This window comes from Cervus canadensis, chromosome 11, assembly GCF_019320065.1.
Source record: "Cervus canadensis isolate Bull #8, Minnesota chromosome 11, ASM1932006v1, whole genome shotgun sequence".
Classification (NCBI taxonomy): domain Eukaryota; kingdom Metazoa; phylum Chordata; class Mammalia; order Artiodactyla; family Cervidae; genus Cervus; species Cervus canadensis.
In genome coordinates this window covers 49,171,623-49,199,452 of record NC_057396.1, presented here as the reverse complement: position 1 = coordinate 49,199,452, position 27,830 = coordinate 49,171,623, and the positions used below count along the sequence as shown (strand labels likewise).

The 27,830-nt window shown below is 51.8% G+C and overlaps 1 protein-coding gene across 3 annotated transcripts in view; it reads left to right on the top strand.

Moving 5' to 3' along the window:
• Positions 1-26,529, top strand: part of CHRDL2 (chordin like 2) — a 34,419-nt gene extending 7,890 nt beyond the window's left edge. The window contains exons 2-12 of one of the 3 annotated variants that reach the window (XM_043482495.1): positions 3,634-3,746; positions 8,154-8,247; positions 10,175-10,317; positions 12,924-13,017; positions 14,703-14,755; positions 16,713-16,881; positions 17,858-18,052; positions 21,153-21,326; positions 22,145-22,199; positions 25,600-25,692; positions 26,367-26,529. In XM_043482495.1, the coding sequence (XP_043338430.1) occupies positions 3,634-3,746; positions 8,154-8,247; positions 10,175-10,317; positions 12,924-13,017; positions 14,703-14,755; positions 16,713-16,881; positions 17,858-18,052; positions 21,153-21,326; positions 22,145-22,199; positions 25,600-25,692; positions 26,367-26,427 (1,244 nt within the window). In that variant the 3' untranslated portion in view covers positions 26,428-26,529. Of the gene's footprint in view, positions 1-3,633; positions 3,747-8,153; positions 8,248-10,174; positions 10,318-12,923; positions 13,018-14,702; positions 14,759-16,712; positions 16,882-17,857; positions 18,053-21,152; positions 21,327-22,144; positions 22,200-25,599; positions 25,693-26,366 lie in introns of all 3 variants that reach the window. The other 2 variants (XM_043482494.1, XM_043482497.1) reach the window with 2 other exon arrangements.
• Positions 26,530-27,830: the final 1,301 nt, after the last annotated feature.

Below are 27,830 nucleotides of genomic sequence, written 5' to 3'. Positions count from 1 at the left end.
CTGACATCAGAGTTTGGGGACTATACACACACTGGGTGAGGGGGATGAGACCTGTCCCTGTTTTTCTCTGTCTCTCTAAAGCCTAGAACAGCTCTAATCATCCTCCTCAAACAAAAACTTCCTCCACTAATGTCTTCCTGGATTAGACATCACTGCTGGGGTCATTAACTGCTAAAGTCCCCTGAGAGAAAGTGCAATTGGTCCGTAAGTTGGAGAAACAGATGATGGGTGGTTGGAGATGTGGTGGTGGGGTGCCAGAGCCAGAGTGGGAAGACCACAGAGGACCACAGAAAGGGGAAGAGAAGGGAGGGGATGTGAGAAGCAGACTTTGCCTCCTTCTCCGTGTCTCTCAGGATCGGCGGCACTGGGTGCCTGGGCCTCATCCTAGCCTGTTTGGAGCCCCTGCGAGTCTAGGTATACAGAACCATCAACACATCCTGAATCATGGAAGCTTGAAATGATCAAATCTTAGAATCACAACATCATGCAGTTCTAGAAGCTTTGTTGTCTCATGATATGTAGGCTCTCAGCAGCTTGGAATTCTCAAATCTTAAGTCTGAGAAACTTAGAACCTTGGAGTCTTAGAATGTTGACATCATGGATTCATAAAGTATCTGTACAGAAAACCTGTGAAGATCAGAGTTCATGCCCACTCCTTATTTTGAAGATGGGAAAGTGAGGCCCAGAGAAGGGAAGCAAGGGTCTTTGCTCAACATCACACAGTGAATTCGTGGCATAAGGAGCTAGAGCCCCTACCAGCCAAGTGCAAGGATGGGGCGAGTGCCAGAGCTGCATGGCGGAGGCAGCCTGCAGTCTTGCCAGTTCCTCCTCCTGCCTGGTTTTGGCGTGGCCTTGGGCACTCACCTCCCTAGAAGAGGGAGCTCCAGGCAATGCCACCCTTCCTTGTGCTTCTCACCTTGGAGGGCGTGGTGGGGTGGGGATTGTGGCTCCTGGGGTTGAGGGACAGTTTGCCAGGACCCCCATATTCTTAGCTGCTGCCAGGTCCATCAGTGGGGAGAAGGGGCCTCCTGACCTGGGCATGAGCTGATGTATTCTCTCTGTCTTCACACTCTGAGCAGGCGCGGGGAGGGAGTGGGGGTGCCAGCTGGCACAAGGGTCAGGCTGCAGGGCTGTCCCAGGGAAGGTGGGACAGGATTTCTTCAACAGCAAGGCTAAGTCCTAAGGCCTCAGCAGTGTTGCAATTGCGCCCTTTCCTGGTCGGGGGAGGGGACTGAGGAAGAAAGACATTATTCAATCCTTGGAGAGTTGGGCTGGCTCTGACAAGCACCCCAGCTGGGCCTGTGTCCTGCCCTCTCTGCCAGCGGAGGCTGAGAGATAAACACTGTTCATTTGATACGGGCCAGCCGGGGCCTTGCTGGGAATGGGATCTGCTGTCTGATCCCCCCTCTACTTTGTGGGGCTGAGGAGCAGATGGGGAGTAAACCAAGCCATGGTCCTCAGTGGCCCCCGAAGCACAGACCCTGAGGGCATCATGGCCATGGCCTCAAATCTTTGTTCTGGGAAACCCAAGTGGCACAACAGAAGCAGTGCGGGAAGCCAAGGAGGCTGGTCTCAGCTTCTCACAAAGGCAACTTTCTAAAGGTTAAGAATGGCCCTTAAAAAAAAAAAAAAAAATGGCCCTTAACTCCTGTCCTCCATCCCAGCCCACCCTCAACGTGGAGGGGGAATTCCTATCTTGAGGGTGAGCTGCTCCTGCTACTATACTGTTTTCGATGCTCTGTGATTCTGCAGAGTTTAAGTGTCTAAGAGAATGATTCAGGAAGTGTGAGACTCTAGAAAGTGTACAGGACAGAGGCATGGAGAGCAACCTCTAGATTCTAGATTAATAGAGGACCAAGAAAAAAAAATTTGGGAAAGGGGGATGGTGGCCAGTGGAGACAAGAAACCTCGAGGCCCTGAGTTTGAGCAAAAAAACCATAGCAGGTGAGGTGAACTGAAGGGAAGTCTGCTTGGGAGCATGGGGTCCTGGGTTCAAATCGATAGCTGGGTGGCCTCAGGCAAGTCAGCTTGGTCTTTGCAGCTCCTCAGTTTTCTCATCTAATTTTCTTACAATTAACAATTGTAACAATCCCAATGACCCTGCGAAACTGCCTTATCCTCTTAAATCTGGAACAGATGATAATGTCCATCCAGCAGGGTCATTGTTACCATAATTGTCATAATTATAGCATTCAACTATGTGTCAGGAACTGGGCTAAGTGAGCGTTTTCCAAGCATTATCTAATTTAATTGTCAAAACATTGATGCTAATAAGATAAGTAATTTATATAAATAGAATGTCATCGATAAACATTGGTTCCTTTCTCCAAATTTCAATCTCATTTAATTTAGTATGTCTTTACAGACACTTAGCTTGTGCTGGGCCTTCCAGATTCCCCCCTAAAAGAGCTTAGATTATTCTTTATGTAATGGAGAGTTTTTTGTAGAATGATAGCATCCCTTCTCTGTTGTAAAAATCATGAGGTACCCGTATGCAGGAGGGTTGGCAAGGGATAAGGCCAAAGGCTGAGGGGCAGGGCAAGGAGGTCTCAACCCCTGACATGGAGCCCTGACCTGGGGCTGGGTGCAGAGCTAGTAAGCGGTGAGGACACGAGTATTCCAGACAGAGCTCAAAAGACTGGGCAACTGACTGGCTATGAAAGGACAGAGGGTGGAGGTCTCAAGAAATCAGGATTGCAGGAGAGATACCTAACCCACATAAGGAAATAAACTATTTCAATCATTCTTAAAAGCATTCATCTACATGTTGACAACATATCAGTTGTTTGTATCAGTTGTAAATCATTTGTAAATATCAGTTGTAAATCATTACAAAAATAATCAATTGATGTGCAGTCACAGTACCATTGACCATTTTTAGGGATATTTTAAAAGTCAGTTTTGTAACAACCTTTCACCAGGCAGCACTTTGTTTCCCTGATTCAAGCACCTAAGGATCAGAGCTCAGTGAGTATGTATAGGGACACAGCATAGTATGAAAGCAGGGAGCTGCTTTCAGTAGTTTTATTCAAAAGATACATCACGTGGCCCAGAGAGAGAGAGAGAGAGTGTGTGTGTGTGTGTGTGTGTGTGTTTAGGCAGGTGAGCAGCAGGGGGCAAGAGAGAGGATGGTGCAGAGATGTAGTAAATAAATAAGCAAAATGGGACAGAGGAAATGGAAGCAAGAGTGACTATGGGAGCAGAAGGAGCACTGCCCTGAGAGTCAAGAGGCTCCGGGTGTCATCCTTGCTTGATGACTGACTTACTGTGTGTCCTAAGAGGTATAGTTTGGCCTCTCTGGGCCTCAGATTATTCATCTAATTATAATAACTAACATTTCTACCACAATTTAAATCTGTAAAAAGCATGTTCACTGCTTGATCCCCTAACCACTCTGTGAGAGAAGTGTCGAAGTTCGCAGAAGGCCAGTGACATGCCCACAGTCACAGCCAGTCAAGCTGATATGGAAACTCAGTCATTCTGGCTCCCTGACTAGGAGAGCATGTCCTGTGGATTCTCTTTTGCTGGAGTGTCCAGATGACATCCTTCCTAGAGTCAGAAAGAAGGAGGGATGAAGCAGGGACTCCGGGCTGGAGCCTCCTGGGACTCACAAAGCACTGGTTGGTTTGCCAGGCCCAGACATGTTCTGCCTTTTCCATGGGAAGAGATACGCCCCCGGCGAGAGCTGGCACCCCTACCTGGAGCCTCAGGGCCTGATGTACTGCCTTCGCTGCACTTGCTCCGAGGTAGGTTCCTCTGGCCTCCTGTGACAGGTATGTCTGGGAGATCCCCAGGGAAGGCACCCTGGAGGGAAAGAGGACAGCCTGACTTTGGAGTGGGGGGTACTCTGGAACCAGGCCCCCATAGAACTGTGGTCTATCAGTAGCAACTGAGGGGCTTGGGGCCACACCACTTCACTACTGACTATCTCAGGCATGGGCATAGATGCCTACTGTGGGCCTCCTAGAGATAAATCGCACAGTGGATCAGTGGCTGGGCTGGGATGAGGACACAAACCTACCCTCTCTCACCCAGCCTTCTTTCCTGCTGCCACCAGCCTCCCGTGCCCACGCAGCAGAAGGCAGAGTCTTCCTGACCTGACTCCCTAATCCTTCCTTTCCTCCTGCTTCCTCCTCCAGCGGCCTTTCTTGCTGCCCAGCCTTAGGCTGCATTTCCCAATGCCGCTGGTCTAAATGTTTATTCTTTGCAACTTTGCTCAAATGCCACCTCCACCAATAGCTTTACTTGATCCCTCACCTGAAAGTATTTTCTTCCTCTGGAGGCCACATAAGTTTCTCTGCCTCTTTCTCCTGATCACCGTCAACCAGGTACAATGGTTGTCTGTCTGTCAGTTACTGCCCCTCCTCCATGGAGCCCTAGGAGCAGGTCTTCCTGGGTACTTACTGTTGCCCAGGTCGGGGTCTTGCCGAAGGCTGCATCAACTAGGGCAGAGACCAGATTTTTTTTTTTAATTTATTTATTTTAATTGGAGGCTAATTACTTTACAATATTGTAGTGATTTTTGCCATGCATTGACATGAATCAGCCATAGGCGTACATGTGTTCCCCGTCCTGAACCCGCCTCCCACCTCCCTCCCCATCCCATCCCTCAGGGTCATCCCAGTGCACCAGCCCCGAGCACTCTGAGAGACCAGATTTTTTTGAAAACCTCTGTCCTCCCAGCCCACCCCAACCCAGCACAGGACCTTGTACAGTCAACTAGGTGGGGTAAATGAAACCCTCATGTGGTCCAGAATTCCCAGGCTGGGTGTGGGGCTGGAGGATGGGGAAGGAGAGAGTGATTGAGGAGGCTTGAATCCCCTTGGCCCTGGCTCAGCTGCCGGGGGCCAGCCTCATTGGTGTGAAGTCCAGAGGTGTGTCTGTCCAGGTGCTGGTGCTGGGGAGTGGGGTACCTAGTCCCACCTAGAGCCAGCCCCTTGGACCCCTCTTTCCCTGCACAGCCAAGGCTATGAGAGCCTCCCTTGTTAAATCAGTCCTTGGAGTAGGAGCAGAGGAGACCTTCTGAGGAAACACCAGAAGGTGGAGGGGGGTGCTCCAGCCCCTCTCCTGACTCTGACCACTGGGGACTTACTCCCCTGGGGTCTTTTCCTCTGACTCCCCACGGCTTCTACCATGTTGGCCCCTGGTCAAACCTGATGCCAATGGGAGCACAGCCCCCCATCCCTGCCTCCCCTTGGTTTCTTAGCACATCTGAGGCCAATCAGCCTTTTCAAAAAGAACTTTGTGAAATATAGCCAAAAAACAAGAAGGAAACCATAACAGAAAATTCCAGACATATCATGCGGTCCAGTTGACCAAGTCCAAGTTTTGTGATCAGTGGAGCTAATTCATTTCTCCCTCCCTGGAGTTCACACATACCCAGTTTCCTCACCCCAAGGGGCTGTAGCTGACATCCCCAAAATACACTCTGAATTCCTTCCTTCTTTCCATCATCATCACTCCCCCTAATCTAAGCCACCTTCCTCTCTCACCTGGGCTGCTCTGTGAGCATCCCAGAGTCTCCCTGTACCCCTTTTCTCTTTTTTTAATATTTTTTTGGTGTTGACCATTTTTAAGGTCTTTATTGAATTTGTTACAATATTGCTTCTGTTTTAGGTTTTTTGGGTTTTTGGCTGTGAGGCATGTGCGATCTCAGCTCCCCCCCCCCCACCCCACCCCCCCCCGCGACAAGTTAGGGATCGAACTGGCACCCCTGCATTAAAGGCAAAATCTTAACTATTGGACTGCCAGGGAAACCCTCTTCCTGTACCCCTTTCTAATCTGTTCACTGCATGGCAGCTCAAAGGATCTTTTCTGAACAGAAAACTAATCATGTCATTCAGAAGCTCTTAAAACCCTCCAATAGCTTGTCATTGCACCTAAAGTAAAATTGAAATTGCCAGCTGTGGGATCTATGCCCCCTGAACCATCTGACTTCTGCCTTGTTCTCCAACCTCATCTCCTACCTGCGCCAATGCTGCAAACTCATTCTAGCTTGCTCCTCCCCTCGGAATGTTCTTCCCCCAGATCTCCCAGGAATGGTTCCTTCTCATCTCGCAGTGCACGACATAAAGTTACCTCCTTATGAGGCTTTCTCTACAGCTGTTTCTAAAATAGTCTAACCTTGTTAACGCAATCACGTTACCCTGTTTTATTCCTGTTATAAATTTAACATCTGACATGATCTGGTTCCTCCTTGTTTATTTTTTATAGTCTGTCTCCCTCTCTGCTAGGATGGAAGCTCCGTGAGAGCAGAACTCTTGTCTCTTGCTTACTGTCCCTGGTGCAGAAGAGGACATGGCGCCCAGTTGTCATGCAGTAAATATTGAGTGAATGAATGAGGCCCTGCTCCCTCCACCTGAGGCATTTTCTGCATCACGGAAAGTGCACAGACCTACGCAGTGCTCACCTGCTGTGTGTCTTAGGCAACCTCTCAGAGGTTCTTTTCTCATTTTAAAATCGTGGATAATAATACGTACCACTAGGGTTGTTGAGAGTAAGCAGTGAGATAATGCATTTCTATAACATAATGCCCCTACCTAGTAGCCATGCAATAAATGGTAGTTATGACTTTCCTGAGAGGTACCCTTTGACTGCAAGGCCTCTCACCTTGCCCCCTCACCTTTTGCGCCCTAGCCTGTTTCCACCTTACTTGCTGCTGCATCTCACTCATCGTCTCCATTCCTTGATACTTTCAAGGCCAGAATCAAGAGACAGATTCTAACTCTTCAGATACCAAAGTTCCTTGCATTCTATCTTAGTTTCTCATCTGAGGGGCTCCATTCACCCTCTGGATGTTTATCCAGCACCCCTGGGTCCCAGGCCTCAAAAAGACCACTTTTAGAGCTCAGACAGATTCTGTGGACTCTAGGATGCCCTTTAGCATGGATTAATCCTTGTGATCACCTCTGGCCATCTTAGGAAGCAGTGACCCCAGAACTAGGGCCTGGTCCAGGGTTCTCCATGGGGCAGGAAGCTGCTTTGGTAGAAGTGTTTTGGGGGCTGTCAGGTGGGCCAAGGGTCTGGAATCTCACTCGGCAACTTCAAAGTTTAAACAAAGCTAACTCCACTTGACCAAGAAAGAGACCATCTCTCCCTCCCCTGCTGGTTCTCATTCATTCACTCATTCAGACTTCAGTAGGCACTCGCTTGGAGCAAGGCCCCTTGCTGACAATTGAGAGATGAACAGAATGAGGCTCGGTCCTTGTTCCGCTGGATAGAAGAGACAGATGTACTGGGTTGTTACAACCCAGGGCAACACCTCTTAGAGCAGAAGGGAGAGGAAGGTGTGGGCCACCTGAGACAGGCTGACAAATCTCCTGGGAAAACCTCCAGGGGTGGCCTCTCCCTCCAGCTCTTCCATGTCTGCTCATTTTCCTGTGAATGTTTCTCTGCCCCTTCTCTCTCCTTTGCTGTATTTGAAAAAGCCTAAGAACTTCAGGCCCTTCCTCTGCTTCCAGTCCCAAGGCTGTGTGTGGGATCACCCACACCTCTCAGAGACTTAGGGAGCAGATCACAGAGCCCTGAGTATTCTCCACTTCCCTGTCACCTGCCTTCGTGTGTCACAGTCCTCCATTAGCCAGGAGGCGCAGATCCAGAGGTAAAAGAACAAAGTCTTGGAGTTAAGACAGCACAGTTGAGATCAATGTTGAGGAACTTCTCTGGCACTCCAGTGGTTAAGACTTTGCCTTCCAATGTCGGGGGTGTGGGTTCACTCCCTGGGGAAGCTAAGATCCCACATACCTCAGGGTCAAAACCCAAAACATAAAGTAGGAACAATGTTGTAACAAATTAAATAAAGACTTTTTAAATGGTCCACATTAAAAAAAGAAAATCTTTAAAAAAAAGTCAGTGTCAAAATAACCCAAGTCTTTTACTTGTATTTCTCTCCTTCGTCCCTCACCACTAAGGGACACGAGATCCGTGCAAATCCAGGCACGTGGTGCGCTCGTCCGTGGTAGGAAGGGATACGGATGAGTGAGCCACACAAGTGAGCAGGCGGGAGGGAGACTGGACACGTGGAATTTATCACTTTTATCCCACTGCAGGCTTAAAAAGAGTGCAGCGCCCCAGAGTCGGGAGGGGGGTTGAGGAGAGGACAGTGGGAGGCAATGGCTGTTTGGAAGCAGGACTGACCCCTGTGTCCCCTTCAGAATGCCCACGTGAGCTGTTACCGCCTCCACTGTCCGCCCGTGCACTGCCCCCAGCCCGTGACCGAGCCGCAGCAGTGCTGTCCCCGCTGTGTGGGTGAGTGACCTCGCGTCTGCCCTTGGGCCAGCCTCCCACCGGCCCACTGGCCCTTGACCCACTCCTGACACAGCCAGAGAAGGTCCCTGGAATGAGAAGGGCAGACCCCAGCCACCAGAGCTGTTGAGACACCAAGGTGGTTACGGAAGACATCCTCCATGGATCCCTGAGGAGGGCTGGGGTGGCCACAGACTTCTCAGTCTTGAGTAGCTGTGCTTGCCAGGAGGAGGGAGGGAACCTGGAAAAGAGCTGAAGAAAAACAGGCGTGCTTGACCTGTTGATGGCACACGCTGGCTCCGTTCTCTCAGGGGGTGGCCAAAGCCTGAGGGAGTGGATGCACCCCGTGTAAGTGAAGGTGAGTGAGCTGGGGCTGGGAGGCCCTGCAGGGTGACCCTGGGATTACCGCCCAGGGCTGGGAATGGCCACAGGAGTTGAGGCATATGTACTCTGAGACTCCTCCTGTGCTGCGGTTCAGAGGTTCTAATATGTGCCCCAAGGCTAAATGTCCATGATGTTAAGAATCTACTAATAGCCTCTGAGACTGGGATTCCAAGAAGTAGAGATAAGAGAGGAGAGAGGAGAGGTGATCTGAGAAGAAACCAACATAGGCAAGTGGCAAATGAGGGGCAGTCAGTGCGGGGGCCAACTCGGAAGGCAGGAGATGTCAAGAGGAGGACCCGTGTTTAGTAACATCGAGAAGGTGATAAGGGGAGGGAGTCCCAGGTTGCAGCCTCAGCTCCAGACTCTGGAAGCAGCTCTCTTGGGAGACTAGGGACCTGTGTGGAGTATGGGCATAGAGGGGCTTCTTTTCCAAGTGGGATCCCAGTAGGGATCTGACTGTGACTCCAACTTGGGTCATGGTTTCCTGGCCTGGGTTCACTAGCGGAGCAGGGTCTCTAGGCTTCATCCTGCCCAGTGAGGGTACTTTACACCTCCTCCCGGCTGAGGCAGACCCCAGGAGTCCTGACTGCTCCTCACTGTGTCTCGGCCCAGCCCCCTTCTTCCTCCCATGCTCCTCACTCCCTCCCTCTTTCCCAGCCTTGCCCCTTTGCCTGCCTGGTCTGCATATTCCTCAAGATTCATCTCAGCCATCAGCCCCTTCAGGAAGCCTTCCCTGACCGCCCTTCCCGGCTGAGTTAAGGGCGCCTCTCTTATGCTGCCACAACTTCTGTGCTCCCATCTGCCCTAGCCCAGACCATACCAGTGTCACTGCTTGGGGCCTGTCTCTCTACCCAGTGAGACCATCAGTTTCCTGATGTGAGGGGCTGGGCCTTATTTGCACTCCATTCCCAGCATGTAGCATGGCGCCTGGTGCAGAGAAAGTGCTTAGTAAAGGTGTCTTGAAAAAAGGAGCAGGTTCCCCTTGAACTGGAGGGCTATCCCCTCTATCTAGCAGGGTGAGGACAGGCTAACTGGCAGGTGATGGGGAGGGTGTCTGGTGGCCAGGGAGTGGCAGGCACTTACTCCAAGATCAAGCACAGTCCAGATCACACCAGTGAGCTCCACTAGGATGAAACTCCATGTGGAACCTTGTTTTGTTCACTTCTGTATCCCCAGAACCTAGAACAGTGCCTGGCACTAGCCAGTGCTTCATGGATGCTTACTAAACATTGAATGAACTAACACAGGTCTAAACTGAGTGGCACTCAGCGGAGCTGAGGCTTCTGGCCTTGCCTTCTTGCTGCAATCAGAGCCTCCTCTGACACTCAGGGGCTTAAAGGCCAAGGGCGGGAGTGACATGGTCAGAGAGAAATGTCAGGGTTCCTCTTGGTTCATCAACATGAGGTCTGGCTGGGAAGGCTGAGGCCAGAGCATGGTTTAAATGACAACAAGGGATAAGATACAAACATGTCAGAGAAGTGGCCCAGTTAGTTCTGATAAAGCCCTAGACCATCTTCTTCTTCCTCCTTCCCCTCCCCACCTACAGAACCTCATACCCCTTCTGGGCTCCGGGCCCCACCAAGGTCCTGCCAGCATAATGGGACTGCGTACCAACACGGCGAGCTCTTCAGTGCCCGCGAGCTGCTCCCCTCCCACCTGCCCAACCAGTGTGTCCTCTGCAGCTGTGCCGTAAGACCTCCGACTCCCCTCTCATGCAGGCCAGTGCTCTGGGCCCGGGGGGATTGCCCCTCCTAGTCAAAGGGCAGGAGAATGAATGGGCTCCAGGGCAGGGAACATCTGTGGGTGGGAACCTCCTGCTCACGCCATCCTGAGCTGCCTGGTCACCTTGCACTGACCCTGGCCATGTCTGTGTCCTCTGTAGACTGCACTCCTTGAGGGCAGGAGACATACTCAACTCATTTCTGTATCCTGCAGGGCCCCCAGCTCAGGGCCTGGCACAGCATGAATGAATGAATGATCAGTGATCAATCCTAGGGTGCAGAGACGGGGCCAGACTGTTTGTAGTAAATGTAATTTAATCGGAAGCTAATTAAACCCCCTGCTTCGGGCAGAGCCAGGCCTAGGGTCAGGTCGGGCAGAGCTCAACCAGCAGTGTCATCAGGACACAGACTGAAGCCAAGCAGGACCCAGCTTTCCAGGGGAAGAGCTGGAAAGTCTTCCCCTCCTCCTCGGGGGTTCCAGGCTTGGCCCTCCTGCACGTTTGTAGGTGGCCTTCAGCATGTCATCCTCACCCTTGGGCTTAGTACATCTGTGCACTGGTGGGAGAAACCCCTGCTATCTCGATTTCCCTACCACCTGAGCAGCAAGCTTCTCTGAGCCTCAGTTCTTCTGAGTGTGTAAGGGGGTCTAGGCTTCCCTGGTGGTGCTAGAGGTAAAGAAACTGCCTGCCAATGCAGGAGACATAAGAGACATGAGGTCGGGAAGATAGCCTGGAGGAGGGCATGGCAACCAACTCCAGCATTCTTGCCAGGAGAATCCCACGGACAGAGGAGCCTGTTGGGCTACTGTCTATAGAGTTGCACAGAGTTGGACATGTCTTAGCACACATGCATGCACACCCAGGAGTCTAACAAGGTGATCTCCAAGGTCCTCTCTGATTAAATAATCATCTGATTCAGCAGTGATGGGCGGGTAAGAGGTCCATTCTAGGCGTCAGACACCCAAGTTTCAGCTCTGGCTCTGCCACGGTTCCATGCGTGACCATTAGAGACAGTCATCTCTCTCGGATCTGTCTCCCGTCTTTTCAGTGAAAGGATCCCATCACTCTGAGTGTGAATTTCAAGGTATCTGTGCTGCAGAGCAAACAACTTATAAGAGGGACCACTTAGAAATCAACCTAGACAATGGTTGTTTTTGCAAGGCCTGGGCCTCTTGAAGTAAACTAGGGTACTGTACCTACTAGGAAATGCCTTATGTTTATATACAGTATCCCAATGGCCCTATGAGAAGGCTATCACTAATATATTTTATGGATAAGAAAACTGAGGCTCAGAGCAATTAAGTGATTGGCCTAAGGTCACATGACTTCCTAGGTGGCACAGAGGTAAAGAATCTGCCTGCTAATGCAGGAGACATAAGAGACTTGGGTTTGATCCCTGAGTTGGGAAGATTACCCGGAGTAGGAAATGGCAATCCACTCCAGTATTCTTGCCTGGAGAATCCCATGGACAGAGGAGCCTGGTGGGCTATAGTCCACGGTGTCGCAAAGAATCAGACATTACTGAGCGCATGCGCGTACACACACACACTCACACACACACACAGAGCTAGTTAAGTGACATACTCAGGATTCAGATGCAGGGCCACATGGTTCCAAACCCACACTCCTTTACCTGTACTGTGCTGCACCTGGATGAAGAGGGGGCTGTGGGAAGAGAGAACTCATGGAAGGGTCAGGTGGTGAGAGCATTCTTGTGATCCCTTGTCCCCTCCCCCTGGATACTTGGGTCTCCCCTTCTTTCTTCGCATCCCTGTTTATATGGGACTTGTTTGAAGGATCAGAATCCTTACTTCTGAGACTCGCTGGAAAAGGAATAGGGGAAGGATTCGAAGTAATCTCACTTCCTCCCAGGGACACATTATGCCTTGCAGTTTAAAAAGGGTTTTCATAACCGTTCCCTCATTTGATTTCACAATCCAGATAGCAGTGCCCCCATTTCACAGATGATGAAGCTGAGGCCCAGAGAAGTGACTCACCAAAGGTCATCTGGCCTCCTGACTCCCAGAAGGCCCTTTCTCCTGCAGTCTTGCCTTTCCAAGCTGGGTCCTAAAGTTGGGGACCTAGAGTTTGCATGAGAGCAAGATGGGCCCAAAGAGACATGCAATCATTCCACTCGTCTATGCTGGGCTCCCTGCTCTAGCCAGGGGAGAAGGACATTGATAGCAGGAGGAAGAGCCTGAAACATGGGTTCTAGTCCATTCTGCTGGGTGTGTCTCTGACTTCAGGGGGTCCAGGCCCCTCCACAGTGCCTTCCCTTCTGTAGGTTGGGAAAATCTCACCTCACTAGGTTGCTGTGAAGCCTAGGAAGAGCCTGGGTATGAAAAGGCTTAGAAGCTGAAGGATAACTATTACCTTGGGGCCTGGAGTGAGTGGGAAGCGTTCAAGGACCCTCCTCTGAGCTGCCTGGGTCTTGCCCCGGACACTGTGCGACTCCCCCTCTGCCCACCTCAGAGGAGACCTCAGGCCATGGACCACCAGAGCAGGGGCTATCCCAGCCCCAAGGCTGGTCCTCAGCAGAGCTCATCTCCCAGCTCCTGTGTGCTCTGTCTGTCAGGAGGGCCAGATCTACTGCGGCCTCATGACCTGCCCGGAACCAGGCTGCCCTGCACCCCTCCCGCTGCCCCCCTCCTGCTGCCAGGCCTGCAAAGGTGAGTCTGTCCCTACATCTGGCAGTGTGCACCCACCCACCACAGGGACCTAGCCATGGACTGTTAGGGGGACCAGGGGTCACCCAGCCCAATTCCTTCCTCAGGGTGGTGGCTTAGCTGCACCCCTCAGACAGCTGAGCCTGTGCCAGAGGCTAATGTGCAGTATTTGTATTGTTATTCCAGGGAGCAGGAAGGAGGGGATGGAAAGTGAAGCAGGGAGGGAGGGAAAAACAGCACAGGAATGTGTTGGGGAGCTGGCCTTGACTTGACATCAAGCGCGACCTATTGCTCCAAGTAGCCTTCTGCTCCTCAGAAAGGTCTGGAGGTGATAGAGGGAGAGGAGGAATTGGTCCACCAGCCACCAACTCCCACTGGTCAAAGATTCACCCCAAGGCGGGGTCATTCCCTCCCACTCCCCTACTGTGTTGGGCTGTCCTGGGAATGGAGATGGGAGTGGTGGTGGAGGCGGAGATAAGACCTGGGGGCAGAGACATGGAGGAGGCGTGGCATGAGGGCACCTGCTGCCAGATTGAGTCTGAAGGAAGCTGGCTGCAGTCCATGTGAAGAGGGTGCAGTTGCAGTGCCTGCAACGAGGGGACAAAATGCCTGCAGTCAGATGAGGCCAAGAGGATCAGAAGAGGCACAGGAGAAGGGTCTGTAGAGCAGAGACCACGTCTCCTCCTGTCTTCCTCATCGCAGAGCTGGGCACAGGCCTGGGTTCACTGGGGCTCCGAGCTCCTGTGTCGAGCAGAATCCAAGTAGCATCTCTGTACAGAACAGAGAGAGGCAACACAGTGGCGAGTGAAGGGTGAACAGCTTGGGTAAAATGAAGTGCACAGATGTGGCCTGTGGCCTGAGGTAGTCCAGGAAAGCTTCCTGGAGGAGGCAGACCTCGAGGAGGGCAGTACTCCACCGTGGAATGCTTCCCCAGATGTTGGGGTTGTGGAAGAGCACTAGACCAGGAACCAGTTTAGTCCTGGTTCTTCCAGTGAATTCCTGCAGATTCCTTCCCCTCTGTGGGCCTCAGCGGTGCTGTGTGTGCACTGTGCTTGGTGATTTCTAGCAAGCAGTCTGATTTCTGTGTTCTGGGTCTTTGAATACAGATTGCTCAGTGGCAGCTAGACTGTATGTGAGGCAGGGGGAAGGGGGGCTCTAGGAAGCTGCTGGACTTCAAAGGGTTTTGAGTGCTGGGGCCCAGGCAGGTAGGGGATGGAGGAGTCCTAGGCTGTTCCAGTGGGAGCGACAGAGGGGCTAAGGGCAGCCAGGGAGTGTATAGTGTAAGCCAAGCCTGGTGACTTCAGGTGTGGCTGGGCTGAGAGGCTGCTGGGGGACCGCAGCTAGGCAGGCTGTGGGGGTGGGATTCGCAGCCCCTACACCATCTGAAACGAACACTGAATGACATGCTCTGGCCTAGCCAAGGGGTTCAGTCTTAAGTGACCAACAGGCCAGTGTGGAGATACAGTCTGCAGTTCAGTTGTAGGGATTTCATCAACCCGAAGGTGAGGAGACGTGTAAGGAGAAGTAGGAATAAATACCCGTGGGGCCAAGGGTGCTACTGGTATGGGGACTGCAGGAGTAGCGCCAGGCTTTGGAGGGGCAGAGCCTAGAGGTGGGGAGGCCCGCAGGGCTCCGGCCAGGAAGGCTGAGGAGGTGGAGGCTGACCGGACTTCCCTTTGGGTTTCTAGATGGGTCCGGTGAGAAGTCGGCTGAGGAGGACACCACGCAGTCACACCGAGGGGTGGTGAGCGCACAGCTTTATGGAGAGGATGGGGAGGGGGCGGCGAAGGGGCTGGTATCCTGGGCCTGAATCGCCTTGACTGTGGAGCAGGCAATCCCAGTTATCGTCTTCATGTCTCATTTGTCCCCTGGGTTGGCTCCATTAGCCGCCACCAGATTCTAGGTTCCTCTTTAGGCTCCCATTACAGCTCCCATAGGGGCTGGTGAGGAAGGAGGGGTCTGGGGAAAAAAACAGAAACACCACACAGGGCAGAGGCAGGCGTCCAGCATCCTGATTTCCCTCCTGGAAAATTCTGACAGTGTCCTGTCCAGAGCACGTGTCTGTCCTTATGCAGGCCGCCTCTGGGCAGCATGCCTTCTGAGGGAGTGGCCTCTGACTTGGGCCAGCCTTCCATCCCGCTCCTAAGGTACCAGTTCTCTGGGGCTGCCTCACCTTTCCAGCTCCATCTTGACCCCTTTCCATCTTGGTCTAGCGTTCAGATGGGCTAAACTGCCTGACTCTCTCTGGTCAGAGAGAAAAGAGCCGGGAGAATGGGCTCACACTGACTCACGTCCCTGTCCACCCGCCGCGCTATGCCTCCCCTCTGAACAGCTCTATCTGTGCTTTCAGCCTGGGTCACCTGGACCCTGGCACACTCGAAGCGGGACTCCTCTCCCCAGAGACTCCCCAGGGGTCTGAAATAATGAGCTCTCCCTTCTCCTCTGCCAGCTCACCCCCTTCCCAGGCTGGGCCTTCTCTAGGGGGTCTTGACCATGCCACCCACCTTCCTCCCTGTCCCTGCCATGGGTGTGCGTATGCTGTCGCTTCAGCTGTGTCCAACTCTTTGCAACCCCATGGACTGTAGCCTGCCAGGCTCCTCTGTCCTTGGGATTCGCCAGGCAAGAATACTGGAGTTGCTGTGCCCTCCTCCGGGGGATCTTCCTGACCCAGGGACTGAACCTGTGTGTCTTATGTCTCCTGCATTGGCAGGCAGGTTCTTTACCACTAGCACCACCTGGGAAGCCCCTGTCCTTGTCATAGGAGGCAGCTAAGTGAAACCCACCAGACTTAGTTCCAGTAAGTAGTTCCAGCTATTCACTGAACTGCTGGATGATGTGGGTAAGTCATATAGGGGTGTTGGGCTCGTCCATTCCTTCTGGGTACCTCCTGTGTTCCTTGGTCTGTGCTGGGGCCCGGGACATAGTTTTCACTCTGGGAACTCCTGTGGACTCAGTCCAGACATTGAAGGACTGTCTCAGAGACTTTACAGTCAGGAAGGAGCTGCAGAAGAAGGAATGTGACTCAGTGTCAGTGAGGGGGTGATAAACTCTACCTCTGCCCCCAGCCCACTTGCTCCTTTCTCAATCCCCAATTTTTGGACCAGGAAGCTCCTGCTCTGTTTCACGGCTGTCTCACATACCCTTTGCTCCCACCGCCAACCCTCTCAAGACCTGATCTGATGGTGTGGGGTTTTGGGGTGTTGGATTCAGAAAAAGGGCTCCTAAGATCCATCATCTCTGGACAGGACCTGCTCTCAGTCCTCTCACCTGGGGGATTCTGCAGTCGGGTGGGATCTTTGGAGGTCCATTCCCTGTCCTATCACCTAAATCTTCTCAGACAAAGAATTTCCTGACGCTCATCCTCACTCTGATTCTTAAATATTAAGTTCTCCGGGTCCCTGATCACTTACACCTTTCAGATCAAGACCTCAGCCCCCTCTGCTCACCTCAGCCACAAGGTTCTGGCACTGCCAGCAGAAGAAGGGCTCAGTGGAGGCTAGACTTCCAAACCACTGACTTCTGAGAATTTTCAAAGATTTGTTGCCTAGGAGTGTCTTTGACCCCATCAGACCTTCCTTCTGCTTAGATCCTATGCCCGGTCACAAGGGCCACCTTCAGGCCTCTCACTGCAGCCTGTTTTTCTGCTTCTGCACTGGCAGCAGCCCGTCAGTGATTTTCATCCTTCCTGCCCTTTGCAGAGACATTCCCAGGATCCGTGTTCAGGGGACAGTGGGAGAAAGAGAGACCTGAGCACCCCATCCCCCACCGGGCCCAGCGCCCCTTTGGGCGTCATCCCTCGCCACTTCCGACCAAAGGAGGCAGGCAGCACCACGGTCAAGATTGTTCTGAAGGAGAAACACAAAAAAGGTGGGAACCGGAGCCTCTGCAGACCCTGAGGTGGGAAAGGGGCCCCCTGTCTGCTCCCACTTCCCATCCCTGCACCTCCACCCAGTGGTTCCCCAGTCTTAACTTGGCCATGGGCTGGTAGACTCATAGAAGCTTAGATCTAAACTTCCATCTGACAGATGAGGACACTGAGGTTCAGAGTACTGAGTTAGACACAGAACCAGTCCTGGAACCAGGACTACAGGCCATAGAACAATATTCTTTTGAGTATGATATTGCTGGGAATTGAGAGGCAGAGAAGAGAGAGATGAAAATGGTCCCTTTCCTCAAGGGACTCATAGACCAGAAGGGGAGACAGGCATGTAAATCAATTATTACAAGATAAGGAGGTATTGAAGGAAAGGGTTTTTTTTTGTTTTTTTAAATCTGAAGAAAAAAAAAATCTGAAGGAAAGGTTTTGATGAAGGAAGGGGGAAGCAGAGCTGGGCTGCAGGAGGATGGTTGGGGTGGATCAGGGAAGGGGGTCAAGGAGACAACTGTGGCAGCAGACAGGGAGAGAGACCTCACTGCAGGTCACCCTGATCGGTGGAGTGGGAGGAGCCACAGTGGCATCCGTAGCCCCTCTCTGACAGATGGGACACTGAAGCTGCAAAAACAGATGGGACCTGCTCGCACTCACGTGGCCAGATAGTGTCAGCACAGGTCTCCTATCATCAGGCCATCCCCCTCCGCACCCCACCATAGGTGCCCATGACAGGCAGGAAGGTCTCTTAATCTTCAACAAGAACTTACAGATCCCACCTCTTCCCTGAGTGCTGAGATGGGGGATGTCAGGGACAGGGGACTGGTTTATTCCCTGGCCTCTACTTTACAAGCAGTGTGGCTGGGCCAGACTGGTGAAGCAGGGGCACCCCAAGGACCTACCCCCACCCATTATTGGACTCCGGCCCAAGCCCAAGGTGCTGACCCTCCTCCCTTCCTGCCTTCCTTGGCCCAGCCTGTGTGCATGGTGGGAAGACATACTCCCATGGGGAGGTGTGGCACCCAGCCTTCCGCTCCTTCGGACCCCTGCCCTGCATCGTGTGCACCTGTCAGGACGGCCGCCAGGACTGCCAGCGGGTGATCTGCCCCACTGAGTACCCCTGCCAGCACCCCGAGAAAGTAGCCGGGAAGTGCTGCAAGATTTGTCCAGGTACAAAGAGAGCCTGGGGGCAGGGAGGGCAGTGGCCAGCGCAAGGCCTGGGTCTCTCTCCCCAGGGCACAGACACGTAGAACATCTCATGTGGGCCTGGATAGATGGGGCATGGACTCAGAGTCGTGGGATTCAGGGGCTTTTAGATGCACAGAATGCCAAAAACATAGCAGTGAGAAATGCCCAACTCATATAATACTAGACGTGCAGAACCAACTAGTGCTACAGATTCAGAGGCTCTCAGGCACACACAGAATCAAGTAATGTCCTAGATTCAGTGAAGTCATAAAATCTTAGGCTATTAGGACTTTTTTTTTTTTTTAGGACTTTTTTTTAAAAACAAATTAATATATTCTTTTACTGAAGGATAATTGCTTTACAGAATTTTGTTGTTATCTGTCAAACCTCAACATGAATCAGCCATAGGTATACATATATCCCCTCCCTTTTGAACCTCCTTTTAAGAGGAATGGTCAACAGTTATTGCGTACTTATCACATGCCACATAGGTGTTTTGCATGAATGCATGCAATCCTCACCACAGTGGACAGGGTAGTCATCTTCATCTCCATTTTACAGAATGAGAAGATAAATACTTTGTCCCAGGTCCCGAAACTGCAAGTGACAGAGTTGGGATATGAATCCTGTCTGTCTTATTCCAAAGACAATGCTCTCCCTTTTTTTTTTTTTTTTTTCGGCCGTGCCATGAGGCTTGCTGGATCTTAGTTTCCCAACCAGGGATTGAACTCAGGCCACAGCAGTGAAAGCGCCTAGTGCTAACCACTTGGGCTGCCAGGGAATCCCCACAAAGACGATACTCCTGATCACTGTTGTCTTTCTTCAGTCCTCATCAACATATGGGAAAACTGAGACCCAGAGAAGGGAAGGGACTTTCCTAAGTCACACAACGAAGGAGCAGTGAAGCTGGAACTAGAAGTCCTTCTAAAACCTCTCCCGTATCACACTCATCATCGTCATTACTGCCACCATCACCTCAACCTCTCCCAAACCTTTCCTTCTATGTGCGTTCATTGTGAGCCTGTGTTTGGTGGTATGAGTCACTCAAAAGACTTGATTCCTTCCCTTGACCTTATGGGTCTATTTTAGAGAGAAAACACAGCCGAGCAGTTTTAAGGCAATGCAGGGCAATGTGGGATTAAGGGCATGAGTGGAAGGCATAAGCAGGAAGGTTTTAAAAGCCAAGGGTGGGAGGAAACAGCAGAGGGTGGGGAGAACAAAGCTTTTAGAAGTCAGGCTTCCAGAGTTGCCGGCTGAGTTCTTTCAACAGTGACCCTAGGATTAATGGTTGTGCAGGAAAAAACGTCAGAGCATCTCATTGAGAAGAGCAGTCTGTGACTGTCAGCAGGAGCTGTTGTAAGGGGCAGGCCCGTTTCCTCAAGCCTGGAAGGAAGGCAGGTGGGGTAGAAGGCACTGTCCTGGTCACATCTCTGACAGGGCTGGCTAGCAAAACTGAAAGGAGAAGAACGGGGAGGAAACAGAGGAAGAGAACCAACTGTGCGCCCAGTATTGTACTATGATTTCATAGAGTTTACTTAATTCTTCCATCTCAGCTCACAAATGAGATAGCTGAGTGGCTATGATTATCCTAAGTCTCCACCTGCCCCAGAATTTGCTGTCAGGAGATGTGAGTTTGCATGGGCTTGCTCCCTGACATACTTATCTACCTAACTTACTCTTCTAGGCAAAGACAGGTTACTTTACCTTTCTGAGCCTTAGATATAGAGTTGATGAAAGTGCTTTATGAATTGCAAATCAATACCTAGACATAAGGGATAACAATTACTTATAGACTAATAAAGAGTAGGGGCAAGGTGAGGGAGAAGCATGATGGGATGACAGATGAGGGTTCAACTTGAATTCTCTTTATTTATTTGGCCATGCATGTGGCTTGCAAAATCTTAGTTCCCCAACCAAGGACCAAACCCAGGCCCACAGCAGTAGAAGCATGGAGTCCTAACCACTAGACAGCCAGGGAATTCCTTTTTTATTTTTTTCCTTTATTTTAAAATACATTTCCTCTTTTTTTTTTTTTGCTGCACTGCATAGTTTGTAGGATCTTAGTTCCCCAACCAGGAGTTGAACCCAGGCCCCTAGCAGTGAAAACACAGAGTGCTAACCACTGGACCACCCAGGAATTCTCTTGAATTCTCTATGAGAATGGCTGTGGCTTGCTGCTGGGCTCCTTCACAAACACACATGGTCTTGGGCTCACCCTCAGATCCTACTCCATTTCCCCCTAAAGATATGGAGACAGCTTACAGCTTTTAGCTGGACACCTCAAAGGTCTTCATAACTAATAGAAGGTGAGGAGATGTGTAGGGATTTAGTCTTTCAGTCCCTGAAAGACAATCAGGGAGTATTGATACATGGAAAGTTCTGGGGAATGTCCTTGAAATTCCAGCATGTCAAGGATTTAGGACTGGATCCAATTTGTAGGATCCAGAAACAAACATAACCGCCATCCTGACCCCCACCTCACCACCCCTACCACCACCACTACAGTCACTATCATCACACTTATCACCACCTCTTCCGTATCATACTCCATCATCATTACTGCCATCAGCGCCTCAACCTCTCCCAAACCTTTCCTTCTGTGTGTGTTCATTGTGAGCCTATGTTTGGTGATGTGAGTGACTCAAAAGACTTGAAGAATAGGATTCCTGCCTTTCCCCCTGTGGGTTTATTTTAGAGAGAAAACATACCCAAATGAAACAATTACAAGGCAATGCAAGGCAGCATAGAACTAAGGGCATGAGTGAGAGGCATAAGAAGGGTTAACAAGCTATGGGTGGGAGGATATAGGGTGAACTAAGCTGTTCCAGGTGGGCTGCCTGGAGGAGGTGGAAGATGAACTGGGCCCTGAAGGGTGAGAAGTTTTCTGACATGCTAGTCAATGGGAGGAGAATAGGCGAGAGGGCCGCTCTCTGTTCCCCAGAGATCTCCTTGTCTTCCCAGGGGCACCAGAACTTTCCCAAGGACCCTAATGACCCTGAGGGGGATGTCATACCAGTGGTCCCTCTTCCTGGGCTACCAGGAGTGGAGAGACAGGGCGTTCACAGCTCCTTGTCTCTCCCAGAGGACAAGGCAGACCCTGGCCACAGTGAGATCAGTGCCACCAAGTGTCCGAAGGCATCGGGTCGAGTTCTCGTCCACACATCAGTATCCCCAAGCCCAGACAACCTGCGTCGCTTTGCCCTCGAGCGTGAGGCCTCTGAGCAGGTGGAGATCTACCTCTGGAAGCTGGTAAAAGGTGAGCACTGGCCCATTCCCACTCTGGCCTGTCCCCCTTCCTGTGCTCCAGCCGCCCCCTCCCAGGGGTGTTAAGGGAATTGATTAAGTGCCTCTGGCCCAAGAAGACCTGCCTCAGGTCATCTTCCAGCTCTGAGTCTCAGATTCCAAGATAGAGGGAGATAGTGACTCTGACAGTTGAGATACTCTCACCCACTCTGAGATGTCAGGGCCTTGAAGTGCTCCCTCTCCTGGGGGAAAGGGGTTGTTACACTTTGTGAGGAGCCAGGGCAGAGTTATGCTTACCCGATGAAACAAAGAGCTGTCGATTGGTAGAATTTCAGCAGACTGGGAGGAGAGATCTTTTCAGGCAGGAGGGCCCTCACAGCATCCTCAAATCCTCAAGGCTAGTCTCATCTAGCCTTTCCTTTATGGTGGATCCTAGCCCTCTAAGGTAAGTCGACATATTTCTCATTCTGTGAAAAACTTACCCTGTTCAGCAGGCTACTTCTATCACCAACTGAAGGTTAAGAGAAGGGAATTGCAGAGAGTTCAGCTTTGGGGCTCTTCTTGTTAAAAGTAAATCCCCTGGATAGAGTAAAACAAATTAAACCTTTAATTGGGAATTAGTTCTTAGGTCACTTTTCTCTACTGGTGTGGTTGGCTGACAGCGGGGAGGTGGGGGGAGTTGGGGGGTGGAAGAGGGAATGATGATAAGAATGATGACAATGATAACCAATGTGTGAAACACTTTGAAATTTACAAAGTGCTTTCACATTCATCATCTCATTTGATCCTCAACGATCCTGAGAGTTAGGTATTATTATCCCCATTTTACAGATGAGGAAACTGAGGCTCAGAGAGGTGAAGTACCTGGCCCAAGGCCACACAGCCAGTAAGTGGAGGAGCTAGAGCCCAGGTCTTGTGACGTCAGATGCGGCTCCTTCCCTGCTCTACTCTGCCCCCTGCCGTGGGAGGAATGGACCGAGAAAGCGGAGCTGTTCAGCCTGGAGAAGAGAAGACTCAGGGCAACAGGACCGCTGGCTTCATGGCTCTGAAGGACTGCCCCAGGCAGAGGGAGCAGTTGTGCTCTGAGTGGCCACAAGGGTCAAAACAACAAGCAGGGGCTTTGGAATCAGACAGACCTAGGTTTGAATCCCGGCTCTGCCATTTCTTAGCTGTGTGGCCTTGGGCAATCACTTGACCTCTCTGGGCCTCAAATTTCTCTTCTGTGAATGGGGAGAAGGGGCTTGAGAGGCTTAAGTGAAATGACATAGGTACCACCCCTGACCCATAATAAGTGCTAAAAATGTCTGCACCCTTCTCATCCTACCTCATCAGTCAGGTTAGAATGGCAGAGAAGCAGGTTCCCCTTAAATGAGAGGAAGTGCCTTCTCAACCTGAAAGTCTTCCTGCAGTGGAAGGGAGGGAGCAAGTTCCATTCACGGAAGTTTGTAAGCAAGGGCAGGGAGGGGACTTGACCAGAGGCTGAGGAGGTTCGGTAATCGTATGGTTGCTCTGAGCCTTGGGAGTCCATCAGTCCCTGGACAGGTGGGGTTGCAAGTTTATCCTTCCACCCGCTCTGGCATCACAGAGAGTAACAGGACGAGCCTCTGTCCTCAGGACCTCATGGCTTGCAGGAGCTCCCTGGGAGTCGAGCTGGTCAGGGAAACCTTCATGGAGGGTGGGCCTGGGCTGGACAGGATGTAAAAAGGCAAGAGGGGCACACTGCAGCGACAGCCTCAAACTCTGGCTCCAGAGCCCATGCTTATATGTCCGGCGCTCTGTGACTGGTGAGTAGCAGGTACTATGTATAATGTGTTGCAGTTCACAGACATAAGAAACCTGAAGGGTATGTATTGTATTAATTCCCCATTTTGCAGATAAGAAAACTGAGTCTGAGAGGTAAAATGACTTGCTCAAAATCACACAGTTTAAACAGTAAAGCAAAGATTCAAACCCAGGTCTTACTGTCCCCAGTGCCGCCTCCACAAACGTGACCTTATGTTTTTAGGGAAGGACCTGAGGAAGGCACAGGATGGCAAAGAGAGGGGGAGGTCATAGCTCAAGGCCAAATCTCATTACCAGGGGCACAGTGAAAAGGTAGAAGTAGGAAGGACTCTTCAATTTCACAATGCCAGGCCCTGCCACCCTCTCACTAGCAAACCTGTCCACCCCACCACCTCCTAAGCCCCTGGGTGGCTGAAATACCCCATCAGTACCCGCCCCATTCCCTCCCTGCCCCAGACAGAGAAAGTCAAAACAAACTCTCCCAAGGGCCTATTGTCAGTGGGAGACCGTTACTGTTTCCTCACCTAGACAAGTGGAAACAGCAGGCCTGGGGGCCAGGAGAGGAAGAGGAGAATTGACCTGGAGACAAAGTGAGCTAAAAACTGGGCTGAGGCCACACCAGAGCAGGGCCAGCCCCAGGCCCAGAGTCTGAGCAGAGAACTGGCTTAGTGTTAAGGATTTTTCAATTTTAGCATTTCAAGAGTAGAAGGAACCTCAAGGTTCTCAATTCCTCCCCCCACCTAGGGAAGGAAGGCCCTCTGTTAGCCTCTCTGATGGTCTCCAGCCCCTGACTGCACTCAGCCCCACCCCACCTCCAGACAGGTGGTTCACTTGCCATTCTATGAATGGCTCTGCTCGAGAAGCTTCTTCAATAAGCCGAGCCTGTCCCGTCTCTTGGAACTCAGCCACCACTACCCCTCCGCCTGGGACACAGGGTCCAGCCACTCTCAGGCCTGGCACACCCTTCACAAGTCAAAAGGCACAACCATGACCCTCAGACAAGCTCTTGCTTCTAGGCCCAAGAGCCCAGACCTTTCAATCACGCTTTACAAGCGACAGCGTGGAGACCTCCCTCCTCCCAGTCACTTCTCCAATTTGTGTTTGGGGGTTTGTGCAGTGGCAGGCTGGGGCACCAAGACCCGTCCCATCTCATACTTGTGATGCAGCCTTGGCCTCTGGAGCAAGTCTCTCCCATATTCTCTCCCTGGCACCTGGGCGGGGGGCCTGAGCACAGTGCTGGGCATTCCCAGCTTCCTGGAGCTCAGTTCCAGGACCAGAGCAGTCTGTGCCCCTAGGTGGGATCCCACCCGGATTCCCATAAGCAAGGCCAGTTCTTGGTTTTCTTGAGGGTGGTACTGGCCTAGCAGAGGCCTTGCTGTCACATCTGTTCTTTCTGGCCACGGCCCCTGGTGGTAACAGCTGGCGCGACCTCATGGCCCAAGTGCTCAGGGTTTTGCACCATGTGTGGTGCCTGTGGCCAGCTCCCCGGGGGATACAAACATCAGGAGATCCAGCTAATACCTCATTCCCCCTCAGGGCCTGGCCTAGACAGGGTACACATATATTTGCTTATCCATCCATCCAGGGATTCATTCATTCATTCATTCAGCATGCCTAATGTGGACCAGGTTCAGGGAACCCAAGAAGAAAGTCCTCTCCATTCCCAGTCTGGTGGAAGAGGCAAGAACAGACACAATGATAGCACGTTAGAAATAGGAACAATCACAAATAGAAGCCAAGAGCTGTGGGTAACCCAAGGAGGAAATTATAACTATTTAAGGGAGGAGGGAGAATCAGGAAGACCTCCCAGGTAAGGCTGGGAGGATGAGAAGTTCACCTGTGGCAACAGAAGACAGAGTTTGGCAAAGGGGATGGCAAATGGGAAGGCTTGACCCCTTCAGGGACCTCAAGGAGTTGGTTAGGGCTGGAGCACAGGCAAGGGATGAGGTGAACTGAGCCTTGAGCTGAAAGGGAGCCTACAACCCTGACACCTGTAGTGCTTTGGTGTCTGAAGCAAATCACCTGTTGATTTTTATCATACATTCTATGTCCAGAAAAAAAAAAAGACTGATCAGGCCCTACAGGCCTGGCAGCTTCCCTCCCTCCCTCCTTCCCTCCTGGCCCCTCTGTGTTGTTGACAGGTGAGGGGTGTGAGCACAGGATGATGGTGAGAGGAGCAGGGTCATGGAAGGAGGGGGTGAGAGGGTAACAGGCATGTTTTCCAATGCCTGCAGCCAGGATCACAGATGAGAGGCGGGGTTAAAGGTCAGAAGTCTAGGGTAGTGACCCAGGTAAGACGCGATGGGGCCCAGAGGGGAAAGATGACACTGGGGGATAGGGTGAACAGATTCAAAATATTTAGGAAACTGAGTCCGCAGGATTTGGTGTCTGGTCAGAACAGGGGAGGGAAGGGAGGTGACTGAGTCTGTCCTGTGTCTAAGTCACCCCATTTCACTGACCACACACCCTCCCTTTCCTGCTCATGCCCTTGTCTTTGCCCTCAGGAATCTTCCACTTGATTCAGATCAAGAAAGTCAGGAAGCAAGACTTCCAGAAAGAGGCACAGAACTTCCGGCTGCTCACCGGCACCCACGAAGGTGGGACCCTGGGCTGAAGACGGGGGCCTGGGAAGAGAGTTAGGCTAGAAGCTGGGGCCTCCTGGGGAGTTCCAGGCTGCTGGTGCCGGGAGGGGGGTGCTGTCAGCCACAGACGTCAGTTCCCGGCACAGGAATCCAGTGGGTGTCTGGGCCAGAGATTTCCCAACTCAGGCGCTCGAGAGCTCGGGAGTGGGAAGGTGAAGCAGAGCCAGCTGGATCTGGTCTTGGGGCAAGGGAGACAGGGCTGTCAGAGGGGACTCTGAGCCCCTAAATCCTGGTGCTGCATAGCCGCTCTACTGGAACCTCTCCCACTGAAACCTCCTAACCACGTTCCTACAGAGGCCCCCGGCTTACTCCCTACCACCCTGAGGAAGATAGACCCAGGTGGGTGGGGAGGAAGTCACAGAGGGGAGGGTCACCGACAGGTGTCAGGTTGAAGGTGGGCTCCTGTACCAGAACCCTTGGGATTATGGGGGCAGGATGGGGTCCCCATCTCCTTCCCCTCTGTGGGCTTCAAACCCAGGCTACTCGGTCCTCCTTGTCCCAAGTTTTCCCCACCCCAGTCACCCTGCCTCAGTTGTACACGTGTATGCACATGCACACACCACACACACACCCTTACACATACATACTCTGCACACCCACACACAATTCTTCCTCTTTTCTCCATGCAGGTCACTGGAACGTCTTCCTAGCCCAGACCCCGGAGCTGAAGGTCACGGCCAGTCCAGATAAAATGACCAAGACCTTATAACAAAGATCTGAACAGTTGCAGATATGAGCTTTATCATTTTTGTTGTTTTATATTAATAAATAAGAAGTTGCATTACCCCTCAACCCTGCCTGTTGAGTCCATTTCCAGTCTCTGTGTGTTCTCATAGTGATTACAAGCGGGCCTGGTTATCCCCATTTTATAGGCCTGGGAACTGAGGGGCAGAAGGGGCAGAGGCTGGCCCCAGTCCTCCCAGTGAGTGGCTTTGAGAGCCAGGGCTAGTACCCACCCCATCGTGGCCTCCCCCCTGCTCTGGGCTGCTGCTGTCCCCAGCCCCGCTTCCCATAACTTTTTGGCACTGAGCCAAGTGAGGGGGACTGACTAGTCAGCCAGCCGAGGGGTATGCACGGAGCCTCAAAGTGCTTTCCCAGCAGATAGGGCAGGGGTCCTGATAATCGTCAGCTACACTTTACAATGAGGACACAGAGTTGAGGGGAGAGCAGGAATTTGCCTGAAGCCACAGAGCAGGGCGGTAGCAGATTCGGAATTGTATGCCAGGTCTCTTGCTCCAAGCTCGCACTCCTTCCCATTCCACCGTGACCAATGTTATAAACCCGAATATTCTCACCTCAGAGGCTTTCCAAGACTTGGCAGTCAGATTGCCAACCTTGGCACCACGGTCTGGGAAGAAGGCCTAACAGTTACAATTAAAGACAACATCAGTCATTTATCCTGCCCATGGGTACAGTTCCTTTCCCTTTCAAAGACGTTTTAATGCCCGTGATTCTACGTAAGGTGAACAATATAGGAATTACCCCCATTTTAGAGAGGAGAAGACAGAGGCTCAGGATCGCCCAGTGTCTTCCCCAAAGCCTCACAGTGATGAGTGATGAAGCCAGGACCAGAGCTCAGACCTACTGACTCGCAGACCTGTGCTCTCACCTGCAGTCACACGTCACCCCCATCCCCAGACCTGATGGGAAGCCATGGAGAGATGGTGTCAAGTGGCCTGTGAGCTGGATTTTGCCACCTGCAGCCACTTGGCTCTGCTCCGAGCCCCTGTCTTATCCCTGGGCATCTGAGGTTGGGGAAGTCAGCTAAGCTGCCTCACTGGCCTCACTGAGCAGGGAGGGGTATCATCCCCAAATCCCCCTGCCCACTCCCCAGGGCCTTTTCTGAGACAATGGGGTTTGAGGAACATGCCTGGAATCTCCCCCTCATCCTCAGAGTAAGAAGACATCCAGCTCCTCCCAGCTTCTGCCTGTCCCTCCTGGAGAAGACTCCTCATTCCAGCCTTGCTTGCTCACCACGTGGAGTTAATTTGAAGTCCAGGGTGGCTTCTGAATCTCCTGAGTTGAAAGCCCAGGAATCAGTTAACACCGTTAACTGGTCATCCTTCAGCCTAACTCAGATGTCTTCAACTCAG